This window comes from Pelophylax lessonae (genome assembly GCF_965119305.1).
Source record: "Pelophylax lessonae genome assembly, chromosome: 13".
Classification (NCBI taxonomy): Eukaryota; Metazoa; Chordata; class Amphibia; order Anura; family Ranidae; genus Pelophylax; species Pelophylax lessonae.
In genome coordinates, this window is record NC_138780.1 from 42,128,773 (window position 1) to 42,148,572 (window position 19,800).

Below are 19,800 nucleotides of genomic sequence, written 5' to 3' on the forward strand. Positions count from 1 at the left end.
TGCCCTGGTCACGGCCTTGCCTGTGTCCTGGTGAGGCAGGACGATTGGGTGAAGGTCGATGTCTTCCGAAGTGCTCAGGGTTCTCTTGATGATGAACATCCATGTCCTCTATTTGCATATTAGGAGGTTGTCTGCTCACATGTGACCAACCAGGAATCTCTATTAAAAGTATGCCCAGAGAATTGCAAAAGGTCACAGTATCTTCAGGATGTCTGAGTGAGGCAAAGCGACCCCTGGAGCCGGCAAACAGACAAAACGGAAATTTCCATTTATAGGGAATTTCCCTTTCTCTCAAGATGTTCAATAATGGACGTAAATCTTTGCGCTTTTGCAAGGTGATTGGGGAGAGGTCTTGGAATAGTTTTACCTCAGTGCTCTGATAAAGTATGCGACCTCTTATCCTGGCGTTATGGAGGATCTCCTCTTTTAATTTAAATTGTGCTAGACAGCCAATAATGTCCCTTGGAGGATCCGAGTCCCTTCCTTTAGGTCTCAGGGCTCTGTGGAGCCGCTCTATTTCTATTGGGGTATCGGGTGGTCTCCCCAGCAGGTCATTAAAGATTGTGAGGGCAGTTTGAGTCAGTTGGGCAGGTTCTATTGATTCGGGGAGTCCGCAAATGCGGATGTTGTTTCGACAACCTCTGTTCTCAAGATCCTCTAGATGTCTATGGAGGTCTCTGATCTGGGAGGAATGATCAGATATCTCTCTCTGTGCACTCAGTATATCTGCATCTTGCCTGTCAGTAATTTCTTCTACCTCTTCCAGTCTATCAGTAATGTTATGCATCTCTCTCTTAAGGTCAGCAATGGCAGCTGAAAAGGTAGCTGAAAGGGTAGATTTAATGTCGTCTGCTACGGCTTTAAGATCTTGCAGTGATACACAATGTGAGGATGAAGCATGGCCAGGCATATCTGTGCGCACATTCTGGGCAAGAGGACAGGGTGAGAGGTCACCAGAAGAAGGGGTTCTTGGTGCCTGTGGTGTGTGTGCCTCTTTCACCTGCATGCAGTTGGGAGCGGCCTGTGCTGCTACATGTACAGTTTCTCCTGTCTGTTTTTTAAACATGTCCGGAACCTGGATCCCTGAACGCTGTTCTTGATCTCGTGGAGAGCGAGAGCGGGTTGAGGATGAGGATCTATCCCCTTTTCCCATGTTGAAGCTTTTTTAGGGCTGCCTCAAATGCTGCTGTATCAGGTGGACGGGTGGGGGAGCCCCCTCTTTACATATTCCCCGCCATGTGCAACTAGTGCAAAACTTTTAGTGATGCCAGAGAGGGGCTAGCGGATGTGCAGATTGCAGCCAGCAGAACTAGAATTTATTTAGGGGCGATTGCTGGACAGGGTGAGTGGTGTGCTGCCTGCTGAATGGTGTGCTACCTGCTGAATGTCTCTGTCCCCTTTTGCAGCCAAGATGGCGGCCGGCTGTGCTGAGGGGAGCTCTAAGTGTTATTGGGGGCCTTTTTGTGGGGAGCAGGAGGGGATGAATAAGTGAAGGGGCACCCGGGATGACCCCTGTGAGCTTCGGCCTTACCGGAACCTGATGAGCGCGATCACGGCTGCGGTCCGCTCTAGGAAAGGCCGCGGCTTCGGTGTATGAGTAGGCCTCAAAAAAATGATCCTTCAGACCGAGCTTTTTCTTTTAAATAATGGCCAATATCAGTCCTGGGGGTTCAGATGGGTCTCCCAAAGGTGTTTGTGACCCGTAAAGAGGGGAGATGAAGGAGGATTGAAGGCGATTGAGAGCGGTGATGTCGTAGCTCTCATCTGGCACGTTTGTCCCGCTCGGCTTCCGGTCACGCCCCTGTCCTTTCTATCAGTATTATCATTAATTTCATACCGATAGTAGAAATACGTATATATATTCAATCAACACCACATGTGACAACACCACAATTTATTAAAAAATAAAATTATTTAATTGAATATTTTTAATATACTATATATTTAATATATTTAACCATTGTATGTCCACAGCGTAATTTACAACTATATCTATTTAAATATTATTATTTTTATTAATTTATCACATAACCCCTGGAAAGGTATCCATTTATATAAAATTTTAAATATATTTATTTAATAGGGATTTTAATTATAACCAATAAAGTATTTTTAATATAATTAATAGCACATATTTTATATATAAATTAATTCAATATAACTATGGTAAACTATAAACTTGGGTTTAACCTTAAGCAGTTACTCCATGAATAATTATATTATATTCCTGTACATCCGGATCTATGATGTATGATTATTTGAATCAACTGGTATTATGGTGTATATTAAACCACAGAGTAATGCAGTAAGTTATATTTGAAACGTGGATAGTTTTTTTGTGGAACAAAAATTGCAATAACAGTAACGATTTAAGCACATCCATGTCCAATAATAGGATGGGGACACGGATGTGCGCTTATTTCCGGGTAAATGAAAGGGGCGGAGTGAAGAGCAGCAGCTCCAATATAAAAGATCTGGCCCGGACGTGTGACTCCACCTCTGAAGATGTCTAGCCAATGATGAAACGCCAATATAACTATGGTAAACTATAAACTTGGGTTTAACCTTAAGCAGTTACTCCATGAATAATTATATTATATTCCTGTACATCCGGATCTATGATGTATGATTATTTGAATCAACTGGTATTATGGTGTATATTGAACCACAGAGTAATGCAGTAAGTTATATTTGAAACGTGGATAGTTTTTTTGTGGAAAAAAAATTGCAATAACAGTAATGATTTAAGCACATCCATGTCCAATTATAGGATGGGGACACGGATGTGCGCTTATTTCCGGGTAAATGAAAGGGGCGGAGTGAAGAGCAGCAGCTCCAATATAAAAGATCTGGGCCGGACGTGTGACTCCACCTCTGAAGACGTCTAGCCAATGATGAAACGCGTTAGATGGAACGCACGTCGTGACGTCATACGGGCTTAGTGGAATGCAAGCCGGAACTACCGCTCTCCACTTGCAGCCCAAGCGTATGATGGCGTTTTTGCTCGGTTTTATGTGTTTTACCCACGATTTGCCTCACCATTTGATGTTTTCTACCTTCCTTTGATGCTTTTTAATATTTTACACCTGTTTTTATCACCTTTGGGATTGTATTTGTGTGGAGTGACCAGGGTTGTGTGCAATATTAAAACCATTTTTGCAACAGTACTGCACTATCCGTTTTTTTTATTCCTTTAATATACACCCGTGGCTGGAGGTGACCAAACGGGAGGATTATCATACCCAAGAAGGAGTTATCGGTTTGTTCTCTGAGGAGATACAGCCAGTTTGGAGACGGTTAGCAGTGGAAGTGGTACTGCAGAGGGATATCTTCACCCGCAGGGGGGGACGCACCTGGACCTGGAGAGTGTCTCCTAAAGTGCGGTTGGTCTTAATGCCGTAAGGCATATAGGACCCACATTTTCTGGTGAGTTTGAAATTTACCTATAATCTACGGTGAAGGGAAACCTGGGAAGAGTAAGAAGCACCTGCACTTTATTATTTATCTACAAATTTTTTGGACTGTTTTTCACCTAGAAGTCACTTTTTTTGGTGGATGCTTCCATAATATGGACTGTATATCAATTATTTATTATATGTTTTTGCACATGAATTTCAGCTATTGAGTAATATCACATTTTTTTCAATTCCCTTATCAATAAGCACAGTATTTATACCATATATTTGCTATTAATTTTAGAGTGTTTTATATTGTTATATTTTACATATATCACTTGGTTGACACATTCTAGCAAGCGCTATAGGTAATCAACCTACCTTGATTACTTCAACTCAATATCAGCACTAGCACCTTACTATAGCAGCTGCAACTTAATTTATTCACTTTAATAATTTATTCATTTAATTTATTTATTTATTGTCACTATCACCACTAGGTCTTTAACACCTTTATTGGTCCCCTTTGGCACGGGTAATATACTCTGTATATTTCTTTCTTATTTCTTTCAAGTTGCAGTGTGTTACAAGGCGTCAGTGAGCGCTGGCTAGCTTCGGCTGGCGTCAAGGCAGCGTTAACAAACATTTTCTGGATAAAGCCCCAAATTGTATTTAGTTGAGCCTAAAAGGAGTATCCCACTCATTTCCTTCTCCCATCCCCTTAAATACAATAAAACCACAAAACAAAGTTGCCGGAGTTGTCAATGTCTCAGTTCTCACACCCAGGGTCACAGCTCACATGGGCTGGAGAGGTAACCGGTAACAATGGCAGACCCACATCAGGCTCAATGCCTAGAAAACCTTCTACACAAGTATCATATTTGATTCTCATTATGTAGGTGATTGCAGTTCTACTAGTTATACTCCTTTTAACAAAAATATTTACAAACGCTGTCCCTTTTAAGATGTTTTTCAGTCACCCTATTTGTTGATGCTGGAAACCATATTACTAGCAAAGATGACAAAAAAGATTGTAGAAAAAATAAAACATGTTTCTTTACTTTCTGAAGCCAGAAATATAACAGTAATATTCAGTAAGAAACAAGTAAACAAAGAAGGGTTCAGGCTTATTTACTAAAAGGTAAAATGCAGGTTTAAAACAAATGGTAAAACGATGAAACCGTCCAACTAAAAAAAAAAATCTATATAATGTTTGGGGGTAATTTTTTAGCAAATAAAATAATGATTTTTCCATGTAAGAGAGAAGTGTCAGAATTGTCCTGGGTGGCAAGTGGTCAATTACCATAAGTAATATACAAATAATTATTATACATTGTTTTTAAGGTAATTTACTATATTTTCAAAAACTGTACTGAAGCAGGTGGCTTAACGAACAAATTACTAAAGTTTAAAGTTATCCTTTAAACCAGTAATTTCGAATTAAATAGATAAATATTATATAGCATAATAATATAATATTTTGCTTGATTAAAAAAGTACCTTTTTTGAGCAGCAGCAGCAGATTCTCCCTCTTACCTGCGTGTGTTTTTTACAGTAAAAATATTGGTGGTTGGCAACACTGTTGGATAAGTGCAAAAGTACTAATTGATCCTGCAAGTGTCCTGTGCACCCTGCCTGTGTTACTTCATAGAGTCTAATCAGCCCTCTCAGCTCTTCCCTTGGAATATATCCCCCTGCTATTGTAGCACCCTCCTAGATAGGTGCTAGGTAGTGAGTATAGTTTTGGCTCTGTCTGCCTATCAGAGGAGCAGCAGGCAAAATCTACATTTGTTCTCTGCTTAACAGAGAGCAGGATCTGTGAGTTAGGTCTGCTTAGTGTGCTTCATCTGGTCTTAGGGAGTGTCCTCAACTGATCCAATAGGGAGGCACATACAGTAGGATGCTGTATGAAACCTAACCAATGTCTCACATGCTTTTGGTACTGCCCCAGAGATTGGCATAGACAGTTGGTCTCGGGGTATTATGGTGCAGGGTATAAAAATCCATGGGCACAAGAGGTAGAGGTTTTTTGGCGGGAAGCAAAGTCCCAGAAGGATTGTGGCTGACTGGAGGAGTTGGGGCACTGCAAGACTCTGGAAAAAACAGTATCGTGAGTACAGAGGATCTTGCCCAGGGGTCTGCCCAGGAAGGGGACCACTCCGGAGTGTAGAGTCAGTGGACGGATGTCAGCTAGCACAGTGAAAGGGAGTACTAGTAGAGTACACTGAAGAGAAACACAAATAGGAACAATTACCTAATTTTTTATTCAAGTGGCAGGATGAAATAGCGGCCTTGCCGCATTCTCAAGTTAGAAGTCCTCTGAAGATTGAATAGTTAACAATTGGAGTATCCCACTCATCCGTTCTTCTATCCAAATATAAATAAAACAAAAAAAACAACAACCCTAGATGGATCATTGACTAAGCCAAAAACATAAAGTATTAAGATTTCTGCAAGCAGTTGCTATGGGTAACCCAGGGGAATCCAAAATTGTCATTCTTCAGCAGTGCCCTATGGGGCAGTGCTACACTATGTTAAGAGATAAGGGGAGGGGATATACCGTATTTTGTAATAGAGTAAATCAAACCTAAACTGTCTAGAGCTGTGTGTTATCTGTCATAAGAGTTTTATTTAGGATACAAGTGTATCGGGTATTTTCTGCACTTGCAATGTCTTTAAAAGGATAAAATGTGGAGAAGTGTGTACATTGCTGAGAAAAAAAATCTCTTTTCTCAAGTAATATGGATGACCACACATAGTAACCTGTATCACCCGCATTTTAAATTAAAATGTAGTAATGATAAAAGTATGTTAATGTTATGAACACTACAGATGAAAATATCAACATTCTCCTGTTCTGCTTTAACTTAAATCATAAAATATTTCCATTATATTCCCAGATATTCAAGAAAAGCACAAACAACATCTGATGGAGAAGACTGAGATTGTAGTGGAACATAAACCTCCGGGAACTACCCTGGAACCACAAAAATTCCTCATCAATGAGCGTTATGTGAAGCTGATTGTAGTCTCCACTGATCAGTTCAGGCAGCGTCCCCAGAATGAGCTAATACAGACTGGGGTAAAACATGAGGAATGCTTGAAGAAAACACAGACTGGACTGGAGCACATTTCCCCCAACAGACTGTTCCGATGGAACCACCAGTCACATTGTGTTCCACATGCAGTAATGGTGAGCGGAGTGCCAGGAATAGGGAAGACCACACTGATGCAGAAGTTTGTCTATGACTGGGTGACCGGAAAACACTACCAGAGATTTGCCTTTCTCTTCTTCTTCAGATTCCGGGACCTTAATAGACTGGGAGAGGTCAGTTTGGAGGAGATGATTCTTCATCAATATCCACATATGGGGAGCCAAATTGAAGATATTTTACAAGATCCAGAGAGACTTCTGTTTGTATTTGATGGATTAGATGAGAGTATTCACCAAATGGATTTCAGATCAAGTAAACTGTCCAATCCAAAACAGAGAACACATTTTGGTGAGATTGTGGTCAGTTTGGTGAGGCAGAGTCTTCTTAAGGGTTCCTCTGTACTGATAACCAGCCGCCCAACCAGACTAACATCAGTTGATACCTGTGTTTTCCAGAGAATAGCTGAGATCATGGGATTTCTCCATGAAGACAGACTGATCTTCTTTAATAATTTCTTTGGAAATGAGGAATTATCAGAAAAGGCTTTTCATTATGTACAGGAGAATGACACGCTGTACACTTTCTGTTATATCCCATCATACTGCTGGATCATCTGTACAGTGTTATCAATCTGCTTCAGATCCCAACCAACAATCACTGATCAGCTGATGACATCATTACCCAAAACAGTGACACAACTCTTTGTGACTTTTGTCTCCAACATTCTGGCCAATCACAGCCAGAATAAAGAAGGTGTTCATACTGCTCGGGAACTGCTGACATCTATTGGGTGGATGGCAGAACATGGAGTCATGAATCACATGATTGTATTTGATGAGCGTTATCTGGAGTCATTCAGTGTGAGAAATGATAATCATCTCTTTTCATCTTTCATGATGGAATCTGGTCAGCCTCCGAACGTGGATTACACCTTCTTACATCTCACTCTTCAGGAGTTTTTTGCTGCTTTAGTCCATTTTATTAACTATTATCCTGACAGATTACAGAAAACACTTGATGAGGCTGAATCTTACAAAGATGGCCGTGCTGAAATATTCCTTCGTTTTCTGTCTGGTCTCTCAGACTCTTCTACTAGATCCATGTTAAAGTCTCATGTGGGAGAATTGTCTACTCAGGCTGCCAGACATGTCATCACCTGGATCCAGAAGAAAATCACAAAACAAAGATTTTATAATTTTAAAGAAAAGAGAAAGCTTCTCAATGTATTCTACTATCTCTACGAGAGCAGGAATAAGGCTCTGGTGTCACAATGTATTGGATCAAACAAATTTGTCTTTTCTAGGGTCCCCCTCAGCCCTCTGGACTGCTCTGTGCTGTCTTTTATCCTTCAATCCTGCATAAAAACAGAAGAAGTGTCTCTCGATTCATGTAGAATTCCAAGTGAAGGATTGAGGAAATTTATACCGGTGCTACACACCATCAAGAGTTTGAGGTAAATATAAAATCTTATTAATCACATTGCTGTAATAAATTGTTATTTTCAAGTGTTTTTCCAGTTAAATTATTAATTATTGGTGTGATTTATTTCCTGTTGTATGCAGACTGTACATATCTATTTATGTGAATACATCAGATAAGACGTAAAGTAGAATTGAAGGCAAAACCTTTTCTTTTCATCTTGGGTAGAGTAAGAGAAGGTTATAACCTCTGTCAGTTTTTGTCATTAGTGTCCCATTGGGGAGACTTCCCTTCACTTCCTGTCCTATAGACAAAATAGAAAGTAAGTGGAAATTCCTCCAAAGTGAATTAATCCCTGGTTGTCACCAGAACTAGTGTCCCTATTGGAAGATTTCTCCTCTTTTCCATGTACTGGCGACAACCCATTTTTTTTTTTTTTTTCACTTGCACTTAGTGATAACAGTTAACAGGACATATAGAGAGTGTGAATCTCCCTACTGGGGGACAGACAGTAATAAAAACTTACAGGTGTAGATCGATCTACACCTGAGGAAAGAGCACGCATGCTCCCCACGAGCTTGGCGCACGCTCTGAAACGCGTCGTGTGCACCCTGACCCTGCCTACGTCACACGGTCGACGCTGAGTCACAGCCTGCCTCGAGAGTCCGGTCCCGGGGAAGCAAGAGCCGGCATCTCCCCGCCATCCCATCCACCGGATAGTACCATCTTGACTTCTTCTCTCTCGGCATCAGCTATTGGACAGCTTGACCCCAGGACGTTGCTTTTGAGCCTTCACTTCCTTTTATCTAGTGAGTTACTTCACACTGTATGTTTATTTCTTCATTAAACGTATTGCACTTAGAGGCGCTCCGCTTGTTTTTTTGCCTTACACTTTGATGGATCCGTGTATTTTTTTTTTTTTTTTTTCTCAATAAAAGCTTTATTGAATCGCAATAATAAACATGTACAGTATTAACAATGGCAGTATGACATATTGGTACAACTGTACAACATGTACATAAATTACAACATCATATAATGTTGGATCAAAAGTTAGTGCAACAACATTAAACATCTAAGTCAGCTCCTGAGGTATAAAGTGGGCATCTAACCTAGATACCCACCCTCAGATGAGACAGGACCAAAGTCATATGCCTGTCTCAAAGAAGGCCACTAGAGGGCAGGGAAGGAAGCGAAGATAGGAATTAAAGAAGACGAGTAAAAAAGAAAGAGAAGGAGAAGGAAATGTAAGGGGAAGGGAGGGGGGGGGGTAATGGAGTACTATTGATAAGTGGTACTTGATCAGGTGGCTCATTGTAGAAGCGTATACTAAAAGGTCCAGGTGGAATGTGAGGGTTAATTGCGAGATTGCTAATCTTCAATCATTTTTTTGAAATCCGAAGAAAGAGTAAAAATCAACCATGGTCTCCACATGTCATGGAAGGGTCCGCTATTTTCTTTTTTGATGGCTAGAGTTTCCTCCATCTCATATGTGGAAGTAACCTTGTCTACCCAATTCTTAGTCGAGGGAACGGATTTGGAATTCCAGTGTAGAGGTATAAGGGATTTGGCCGCATTGAGTAGATGTCTCGTTAGAGACTTTTTATATGACCTATAGGAGAGTTTATTGATGTGTAATAAACAGCTTGCTGCATTAAATTCTATGGTAGAACCAGTGATATGTTTGATCAGAAGCACAACCTTGTTCCAAAAGGTTTTGATTATGTCACAATTCCACCAAATATGCAGAAATGTGCCTGTGTGAGCTAGGCATCTCCAACACCTTCCAGAGTTCTGTGGGGACCACGTCTTCATTTTCGCTGGTGTTATGTACCATTGCGTGCGGATTTTAAATGACGTTTCTTGAGTTTTTGTGCTCAGGGAGCATCTATGAGTGAATACACAGGCTTTCTCCCATTCCCTATCAGAGATTTTGCGTGATAACTCGAGTTCCCATAATTTCTTATATTTGTCGTCAAAATTCGGCGACGGGGCTATAAGCCACTGGTAGGTCATCGATGTCGTTTTCGATATTGGAGACTGTCTCTCACATATCCTCTCAAAAGCAGTTAGTTGTCTAGCCCACAAAGTTTTCTTTTTGTTATTTAGAACAAAGCTGTGCAGCTGGATATAGTTCCACTGGTTCAATGAGATGTTTTGGGGTTTTAGGTTGTTTAGTTCGTGAAGAGATAGGATTTTTTGATCACGAATGCAATGTTTAATGAGCAAAGGGTGGTCAGCAGAGCACTTTATATTAAGACCCGGAACAAAGTCTGGGTTGTGGGAAACCGGGGTCAGAGGGCTTGGGTTGGTGGATAAGTTATATGATTTCGCTAGCTTGTGATAGATGGTAAGGGTGGTGTTGATTAGGGGGTGGTGTTTAACTTCAGAAGGGAAGTTGTGAGGGTCTGTCCAAAGCAGGAACTGGGTCAGATACCGGGAGCAGTGCCTCTCCATGGCCACCCAGTCCTTTTGAGTTGAATGGCAGTGCCAGTCAATCGCTCTGGTAAGGTGAGTGGCTTGGTAATATTTATAATAATCCGGGACCCCTATGCCTCCATTGATCTTGGGTAATTGCATATATTTTAGTTGTATCTTGGGTCTTTTGTTAGCCCATATGAATTTTCTTTGAATAGTCGTTAGTTTCCTGAAAAAGGAGGGAGGTATTGTGATGGGTAAAGCGTGAAATAAATAAAGTAGTCTAGGCAATATGACCATCTTTAGGATGGCTGCTCTGCCGAACCACGAGAAATGTTTAACATCCCATTTACTCAGGTCATTAGTGATGTGTTTCAGGATTGGGATAAAATTGGCCTCATAGAGGGCATCTAGAGTTGGGGTAAGTTTGATTCCTAGGTATTTAAGTGAGGTCGAATCCCATTTGTAGGGGCAATTAGATTTAGTTAATTGTTTTACTTTATCGGGGAGTGAGACGTCCATGGCTTCCGATTTGGAATGGTTGATTTTAAAGTTTGATATGTATCTGAAGGTGCGGAAATGTAAGTTCAATTTTGGAATGGAGATATGCGGTTGTGATATATAGAAGAGGAGATCGTCCGCATAAGCAGAAACTTTGAATTCTCTTTCTTTAATGCCGAAGCCATGCACATCTGTGTCCCCGTTGATATGTCTAATTAATGGTTCTAACGCCAATATAAAGAGGATGGGTGACAGAGGGCAGCCTTGTCTAGTTCCATTCTTTAGATGGATAGGGGCGGAAAGGATGTTGTTCACCTTAACTTTGGCTGTGGGATTAGAGTAGAGGGATTTTATCCAAGATATCATACTACTTTTCAGTCCTATATGTTCACAAATCATCAACATGTAGTCCCAGGCCACTCTATCGAAAGCCTTTTCGGCGTCGGTTGAGATTAACAGACCTTCAATTCCTAAATTGTGGGCTCCGTGTATTAAATTCAGGGATCTGATAGTATTATCCCTAGCCTCACGGCCTGGCATGAAGCCTACTTGTTCGGGGCCTATAACTTGTTGTAATAGTGGTCTTAACCTATTTGCCAAGATTTTTGCTAACAGCTTCACATCAAGATTTAGTAGGGAAATCGGTCTATAGCTGGCGCAGGTAGTCGGATCTTTATCCGCTTTCGGAATCACTGTGATGTGAGCAGTAAGAAAATCCTGAGATGGTTTATGCTGTTTGGTTAGTATGTTTAGTGCGTTTGTAAGGGGATCTGTTAAATAGGTTTCAAACATCTTGTAATATTGGGACGTTAGTCCATCTGGACCAGGACTCTTCCCATTTTTAAGATCTAGAATTGCCAATTTGGTTTCTTCTGGGGAAATTTCCTTTTCTAATGCCTCCACATCTCCATCTGAAATCTGAGGAAGGCCACTGTCAATGATATACTGTTTCATAATTGAATGTCTGGGACCTATGAGGTCGCTGGGTCTATTCTGAGGGGGCAAGTTGTAAAGCTTCTCATAGAAAGATCGAAAGGATTCCGCTATCTTTCTTGGGTCATGTGTTAATCTATTAGATTTGTCTTTGAGTGACATAATGTGTGTAGAGGTATGCGCGTCCTTTAATGCCCTTGCTAGGTACTTGCTTCCCTTATCCCCAAATTCGTAGTATATTGCCTTTTTAAAAAAAAGTGATCTTTTTATTTTGTTGTTTAGGATTTCGGACAATGATTTCCTAAGAGATAATAGTTCTTGGTGGTGTTCTTTGGTTAATGACATTTTATGTTGAGCCTCAAGAGTCGAAATTTTTGTGATCAAATCTTGGACCTGTTGCTCCTTCTCTCTCTTTCTCCTGGCCCCGCACTTAATGAATTCACCTCTCACCACACATTTGTGGGCCTCCCACAGGATCATGGGGGAGATATCAGAGGATTTGTTTTCATTGAAATAATTTGTTATTGTAGTTTGGATTTCACTTTGTATTTTAGCGTCTATTAAAAGAGAGGGGTTTAGCCTCCAATTGAATACTGGTTTACAATGTGTGGTTGAGGAGAGAGAGAGTGATATCGGAGCGTGGTCAGATGAAGAGATGATCCCGATGTTAGCGTCCGTAAGGTTGGGAAGGTCCCTCTGGGTAATGAGCAGATGATCTATTCTCGTGTATCTATTGTGCGATGCCGAGTAGAAAGTGAAATCCCTGTCAGCCGGGTGTAGCGATCTCCAGGCATCCACCAAGTTCAGTGATCTTAGTGCATTTTTGATTTTTTTCAGTGATTGGTATTTAATACATGAATGACCTGAAGATGTGTCCTGAAGGGGATTTAGGGGGACATTGAAGTCTCCCCCTAAAATAATACATCCTCTGGCAAAGCTTTTTAATTCATCAATAATTCTTGAGCAAAAGGACACATGTGCTTTATTTGGGAAATATACATTTGCTAGCGTGGTTGGACGTCCGAATAATGTACCAGAGAGGAACAGAAACCTGCCCTCTGGATCTGAGTGTTGTTTTTCAACTACAAAGGGTGCAGATTTGTGTAATAAAATAGCGACTCCTTTGGTCTTAGTGATGGTACTAGATGCCTCATATATTTTAGTGTAGTTTTTGTCAATCAGGGTAGGGATCTTGGGTCCCTTGAAATGTGTCTCTTGTAAAAACACAATTTGAGCTTTTGATTTTCGTAGTTCATATAACAATTTCCTCCTCTTTTCTGGAATATTAAGGCCGTTCACATTATGGGAAATTATCAGGGGATTCTTTCCCAGCTGCGAATAAGCCATGGTTAGTCAGGGGACAAAGGGGTATTGGACACGGACAATGAGGGGGGGGGGGAAAGGGTGGAAGAGAAAAGGCAAAGAGAAGAGAGAAGAGAAGGAGGAAGGAAGAATAGACAAGTAAGTAGTATCACCAACACGATGATCAACAGACCGTGAAGGTGAGAATCAAGATTAGGTACAAATCAAAGAATTATTTAACTTTAAATGAATTATGAATAATATTCCCTACTGGGGGGTGAGTGGAAGGAGTACAGTCCGGCCTGTCCGGTGAGAAGTCGTAAAAATTTGAACAAAGTACGGACAACACGCCAGTCTGAAGCCGGACAACTCCCCATCCATTATTAAACAAACAGGAAAAAAAAAAGATTTAACGTAAGCCTAAATTCAATATATAACAATAGGCAATGAATAAAAGGACTGCAAGATATGGTACATTTGGTGAATAACCAATGTATCCCTGGGTTCGGCAATAGCGCCCAAGGACACAAAAAAAAAAAAAAATTTAATAATAAAATATAATAAAAAATAACTTTTCCTCTTTCCCTTTTTTTTTTTTCTCCTCTCCCCTCAAAGGCCAATGAAAATTAAAGAGGTACTGTGAAGTAGATTATGACTCCTTGAACTGTTAGCATGTTTATCACGTAACAATTGCTGTGATATGGGTCTAAGAACTTTTCAACATTTTTGGAGAAAATAGGGGCAAACGTCACCCCGAGAATTAGGGGACCCCCGCCTCCACATCCCCAATAGCAGGATAGCATTAACTATTGAGTCACATAAACCACTACATTGGATGAATCAAACCTTTTGAAAGAGGGAGAAAGGATGGATAGATTTTTTCCCTTTTTTTCTTTTTCTTGATCCTCATAGTTCCGCGTGGATGCTATAAGAAGTTAGTTACAGTACCTTGGAGTAGACCCAGGAATATAACCCGGTAGGTGTTTCAATAACGGTCCTCTGTGGAAGTCCCAGTGTAGCTGTCTCTTTTTGCTGCAACCCAAACTATCTCGGAGGTAGGGAGATAGAAGGACAAAAAAGAAAAGGAAAACAAACCCGTTATGGGGCGAGATTAATTAAATCAAGTATTGACAACATGAGATATGTCATTGCGAGAAAACATGGGTAGGTATGTCATTCTAATGACTCAGTATATCTGAGACTCCTGAGATTGAAATCAACTGCACAATATCGGTAACTTGTGGTGAACTAAAGTATTGCGAACCGTAGCATGAAGAGAATTCCATTAATGAAAAGTGGTAATGTCTTGTACGATATTATAGTGAATTCCTCATAAAGGCAAATCCCTGTGCGTAGGAACCTTTCACAATAGTCAGTCAATCAGGGCTTGCATGAGAGCAATCCTATTTTCATAGATAATGTGGAAACTAAGCATCATTGAGCCGGTTGGTCTCTTGTGTCTGTGTTTATTTCCACCTTCAAGAAGTGGTAACCTGTATGTTGACAATGACCCGTGGACATAGGAGAACAGTACATCTACCCATTGTTTCTGTGGGTCTAGCACCATCTACTGAACAGATGTTCAAACATCAATCTACACACAAAAAAAAAAAAAACTTGAAAGCAATTGAGCAGAACCAAAAAACAAAACAAAAAGAAAAAAAGGAAGAGACTTGCAGTCTTTTTCAACTTGAGTGAGCAGGATCAAGTGTGATCTTTGGGTCTGGGGGTTTTAGGAGGTGAGGAGAAGGCGTTGTGAGGATCTCTGCCTTTAGATTTCTTTCCTCCAATTTTAGTTGCAGGTGACCTCATTGATGTTGAACATGAGGCTTCGTGTGTGTCGCTCATGGATGTGGGCAACATAAATTCTGCATACCAGTCTGGCAATGAGATTGGCTCCAAATTTAGGTTAGCGCAGAATGTGGGGAGATCGTCTGGTGTGCGAAGAAAAAATTGTTTCCCTTGATATGACGCCTGGACCGCAAAGGGGAATTTCCACCTGTAGGTGATATTTCTCTCCTTTAATGCTTCCAACACAGGTCTGACAGCCCTTCTATTTTTCAGGGTGATGGGGGAGAGATCTTGGTATAATTGAATAGGCGTTTCATTGAACAAGATCTCTTCATTTTGCCTCGCCTTATAGAGGATTTCTTCTTTAACTGGGTGGTTTGAGAGGCAGCATATAATGTCTCTCGGAGGGTTGGGATCTGGAGCTTTGGGTCTGAGCGCACGGTGGGCTCTGTCGAACTCAATCGGGGACTCTGGGGGTCTCTCCAGAAGATTATTAAAAATGGAGGTCAACACTGGTCTGATATTTTCACCGCTGACCGATTCAGGTATCCCCCTAATCCTGATGTTATTACGTCGTCCCCGATTGTCCAAATCCTCTAGTTGACGATTCATGGCAATAAGATGTTCAGAGTGTGAGGTGGCTACAGTCTCAAGTCGTTTAATAGCCTTATCTCTGCCTTTTCCTGCTCTCTCCCCCACCGCAATTTGTTCAGTGATCCTCAGTATGTCTGCCTTCAGGTCAGTTATAGCTGTGGCAAATGAATTTTTTATGTCTGCAGTTATGTCTGCAGCAAACACAGTCATGTCTTTAAATGTGAGTTGTCTGTCAGAGTGTGGAGAATCTCCCACCGTATCCTCCGATGCGGTGATTGAGTCTGCATCATATTCTTCTTCTTCCTCCTGTGTTGGTCTCCTCGCCATGTTGGAACCTGCTTTGTTCCTCCTCACGGGAGCCTGGGTTTTGAAAATATCGGCGATCCCCTTGCTGCTAACAACTTTTCCAGAGCGTTGTAATTTCCCCTGGGATCCTGTCTTAAGTATCCTGCCCATTGTATGTTGTCTTACATTAAAAATGTGGCTGCATGGAGGATGGGGAGCTGTCCTGTGACCGGCTCTCTCTTTTTAGTCGGCCATCTCCGCTGTGCACAGACTTTTGAGTGCTATTGTGTCAAATGGGCGGGTGGGTGAGCCCCGGTTTTACACAATGTCCGCTACACGCAAATAATGCCAAGTTTCTCTGGTTTCCAAGGAGGGGATAGCGGGTGTGTGGAACTACAGCCAGCTACACCAGTATGTCTCCAGGGGCAATTACTGGAATTGTTTAGTGGTGTGCTACTTGCTGAGTGTCTCTGTCCCCTTCTGCAGCCAAGATGGCGGACTGCTATGCTGTGGGGGCTGTAATATTTGTTGGGGCCTTACTTTGAGAAGCTGGTGGGGATGGGTGGGCAATTGGGGCGCCCCTAGGGGGAAGGATGGTCTCTGTGCGCTTCGGCTCCACCAAAACCCGGAAGCCACGGCCTACTCCAGGAAAGGCCCTGGCTCCGGAGCCCAATTAGGCCGCCGAAATACCGGACCTTCAATCCGGTGTATTACTGCACAAAAATGTCCAGTGACAGTACCTGGAGTGCCTGTGGGTCCCCCCGAGGCGATTGTAGGCGTTTGCGGCCCTCCCCGGATGCAGCCTCACCCGGATCCCGTATCGCGGCCGCGGGCGCCGCAATTAGGCGAGTCCGCGGCTTCAGAGCCCTACTAGGCCGCAACCTCAAAAGTCGCTCCCGGAGTCAAAATGGTCACACAGATGGGTTCCTTAGGCTCCGGTGTGGAGGATTGTGGTGTTGATGTCGCTGTCAGGGTGATCAGAGAGGAGGATTAGGCCGGATTACTTCTGCCAGATAGGAGCCTCTCCACCAGACGTCCGTCCCGGTCCGCTTCCGACCACGCCCCTGTATTTTTTAACCTTCACCTCTCCTCCTTGGTCATCCTTCATCCATTGATTTTGATACAGCTGCGATATTTTTGCCTTCCCTGAATCCTTCCTTTGACCCTTAGAAAAAACCCTCCCCTTTGGGTGATCTATGTACATTGCAAGGATTGTAGCAAACTTTGTGTCAGATTCCTACCTTTTCTTATTCTGAAGAAATTGCTGTTTGTCCATTTGCAGAATGAATGTCGATGGGAGTGATTGTATAATTATCAATCAGCTGCTGCACTTGCAGGACTCTAATAAAGAAAGTAACTGGGTCTGCATCTCTTTAGATGTGATTTTCCCTTTGGAAGTATACAAGACAGGAAAAAACCCAAGGGAGAGGCAAAGGCGACATTGCAGAGCACCTGTACAATATCAATGCTGTTTAAGCATCATTTGCCTGAAGTCTGGCACATAGGGCACACAGTTTTTAGGAAGGTTTACTGAGTCTTCCAACTCCAGGAGAGGCTGAATCTGGAGGGGTAGGTTCAGCAGTGGGGATATACTTGCAGCAAACAAAGTACTTACCAACTGCAATCAACAGGTGGCTTGGAGCATGACCAAAAAAAGAACACTTCAGTTGTGGGAAGGCCTGTCTTATATAGCTAGGAAGAGGTGGTCCTGTAGGCTCCAGAGGAGGTATTAACCCATTGTGTGCTGACATGGGGCTAGGGCAGGATAATGCTTGTACATAATATCTTGATATGTTTCACTAGACAACACTCGCTTCCTCAGGAGAAATTAGACACTCATATTTCTGAAAGCAGAGACCAGGTTGTTAAAGAAAAGAAAAAGAAAACACTTGTTTTAGGGGGAAGTTCCAAAGATTACTTTACAGTTCAAACAAAATGCCCAAAGTCTATTTATACTGGCTTGAGATTCCAAAAGTAAAGTTAATAGCATGACCCCAACAAGCATAAAACAGGGGGGCAGGAGAAAAGATGCCAACTGGACCACACCGTCCCATCTAGCAGTTGTGAGAAGGGGGAAAAAACAAGGCCAATCACTGAAGGATCCCAAATGTCTCATGAGAATTGGGCGACAGTCTCCAAAAACTGGAAAAACAAAAAGATCCAAAAAACCTAGAACATGGACCAGAAGGGTGATAAAAAGAGACCTCTTGAGTGAATACCAGGGGGGTGGGTGTGACAAGGGTAATAGTGATTGAAGGCAGGAGCCCTCAGATGATGAAAGGACCTCCTGAGAACACCTGGAGGATGGATGTGACGATAGTTAAGGTGATAACAGGCAGAAGCCCTCAAACAATAGAGGCAAGTAAAAAAAAATTGATAGATTGTAGGTTGCTACAAAATACTCCCACATAAGAGAGAGAACTGCTGTAAAAATAGTGAATAAAAAGTGACTGAGTAAAGTAGGGGTCCCACATTAGGGAGTGAGTCTCAAAAAATGAAGATCTATATATACAAATAGTATAAAAAGTCTACCATGTAGAAGTTGTACATCCAAATAATGTGGCAGTATGGATTAACCACCTAAGGACCAGGCCTATTTCTGACACTTGTTGTCTATAAGTTAAAAATCTGTATTTTTTGCTAGAAAATTACTTAGAACCCCCACAGCATTATTATTATTATTATTTTTTATTTTTATTTTTTTAGCAGAGACCCTAGAGAATAAAATAGAGATCATTGCAATACTTTGTCACACCGTATTTGCGCAGCGTTCATACAAAAGCAATTTTTTGGGGGAAAAAATACACTTTTTTGAATTAAAAAATAATAAAACAGTAAAGTTAGCCTAATTTTTTTCTATAATATGAAAGATGATGTTACGCTGAGTAAATTGATACCTAACATGCCACGCTTCAAAATTGTGCACGCTCGTGGAATGGGGACAAACATTGGTACTTAAAAATCTCCATAGGCGACCCCTTAACAATTTCTAAAAGTTACCAGTTTAGAGTTACAGAGGAGGTTTGGACTAGAATTATTGCTCTTGCTCTAATGATCATGGTGATACCTCACATGTGTGGTTTAAACACTGTTTACATATGTGGGCGCGACTTGCGTATGTGCTGGCTTCTGTGCGTGAGCTCGGAGGGACGGGGTGTTTACATTTTTTTTTTATTCTTCATTTTCCTTTTTCTTTTTAGACTGTCCCTTTAAAAAAAAAAATGTATCACTTTTATTCCTATTACAAGGAATGTAAATATCCCTTGTAATAGAAATAAACAGGACAGGTCCTCTTTAATCACATCTACACTTAAAAGTTAAAAAAAAAAAAATAATAATCTTTTAAGTAAAAACATTTAATAAAAAATTGGATCTTTAAAGCCGTTGGACTTATGACGTCGCTCTGGTCCTCCAAGGCCATAGAGTCGAGTGGGGGCCATCTTGCCCTCAGTCAACTCCCTGCCTGGGACCCGGAAGGACCGTTTAGTTTTCCTTTCTACCGACGGCACCGGTAAGTGGGGAAAATGACTGGGAAGCAGTGGGAGGGGGAGCACCTCTCCAGCCGCCCATAAAACTGATCCTGCAGCAAATCCGCCGCTGGGACCACTTTTATGTGAAAAAGCACCGCCCACCGTGTAGAGAAATAACGGGGTTTTGGCAGCTATCTGCTGCCATAATGCCGGTATTAAACGTCAAATACGCGGCAGGCGGTCCAGAAGTGGTTAAAGAAGGTGGCAGATGCCCAGCAAGTCAAGAGCAATATTGTCAACCCCCAGAGCAAGCAGGCTTACATAGCCTGGTTTGATAGCCGAACCACCCATCCCAGTGTCACATTGGTGGGAAAATAACCACGAGACTGCTCAATGCAGAAGGAGGCGGCCGCAGGTTCACCTCCATAATGCCAGTGCCAAAGTTCTAGTGCTCATGCATGGAACACAACAACACACGACATGTGTCATCGCATCAACAGCGCATGCGCAATCTCCCCATGCAGGTGGAAACCAGAT

At 41.8% G+C, this 19,800-nt stretch overlaps 1 protein-coding gene across 1 annotated transcript in view; it reads left to right on the forward strand.

Annotated features, from left to right (window-relative positions):
• Nucleotides 1-806: 806 nt before the first annotated feature.
• LOC309569153 (NACHT, LRR and PYD domains-containing protein 3-like) overlaps nt 807-19,800 on the forward strand; it is a gene marked incomplete at both ends in the record, with an annotated part of 359,259 nt that continues 340,265 nt past the window's right edge. The window contains 2 exons of the mRNA XM_082274914.1: nt 807-942; nt 6,296-8,003. Coding sequence (XP_082131040.1) covers nt 807-942; nt 6,296-8,003 — 1,844 coding nt within the window. The remainder of the gene's footprint in view (nt 943-6,295; nt 8,004-19,800) is intronic.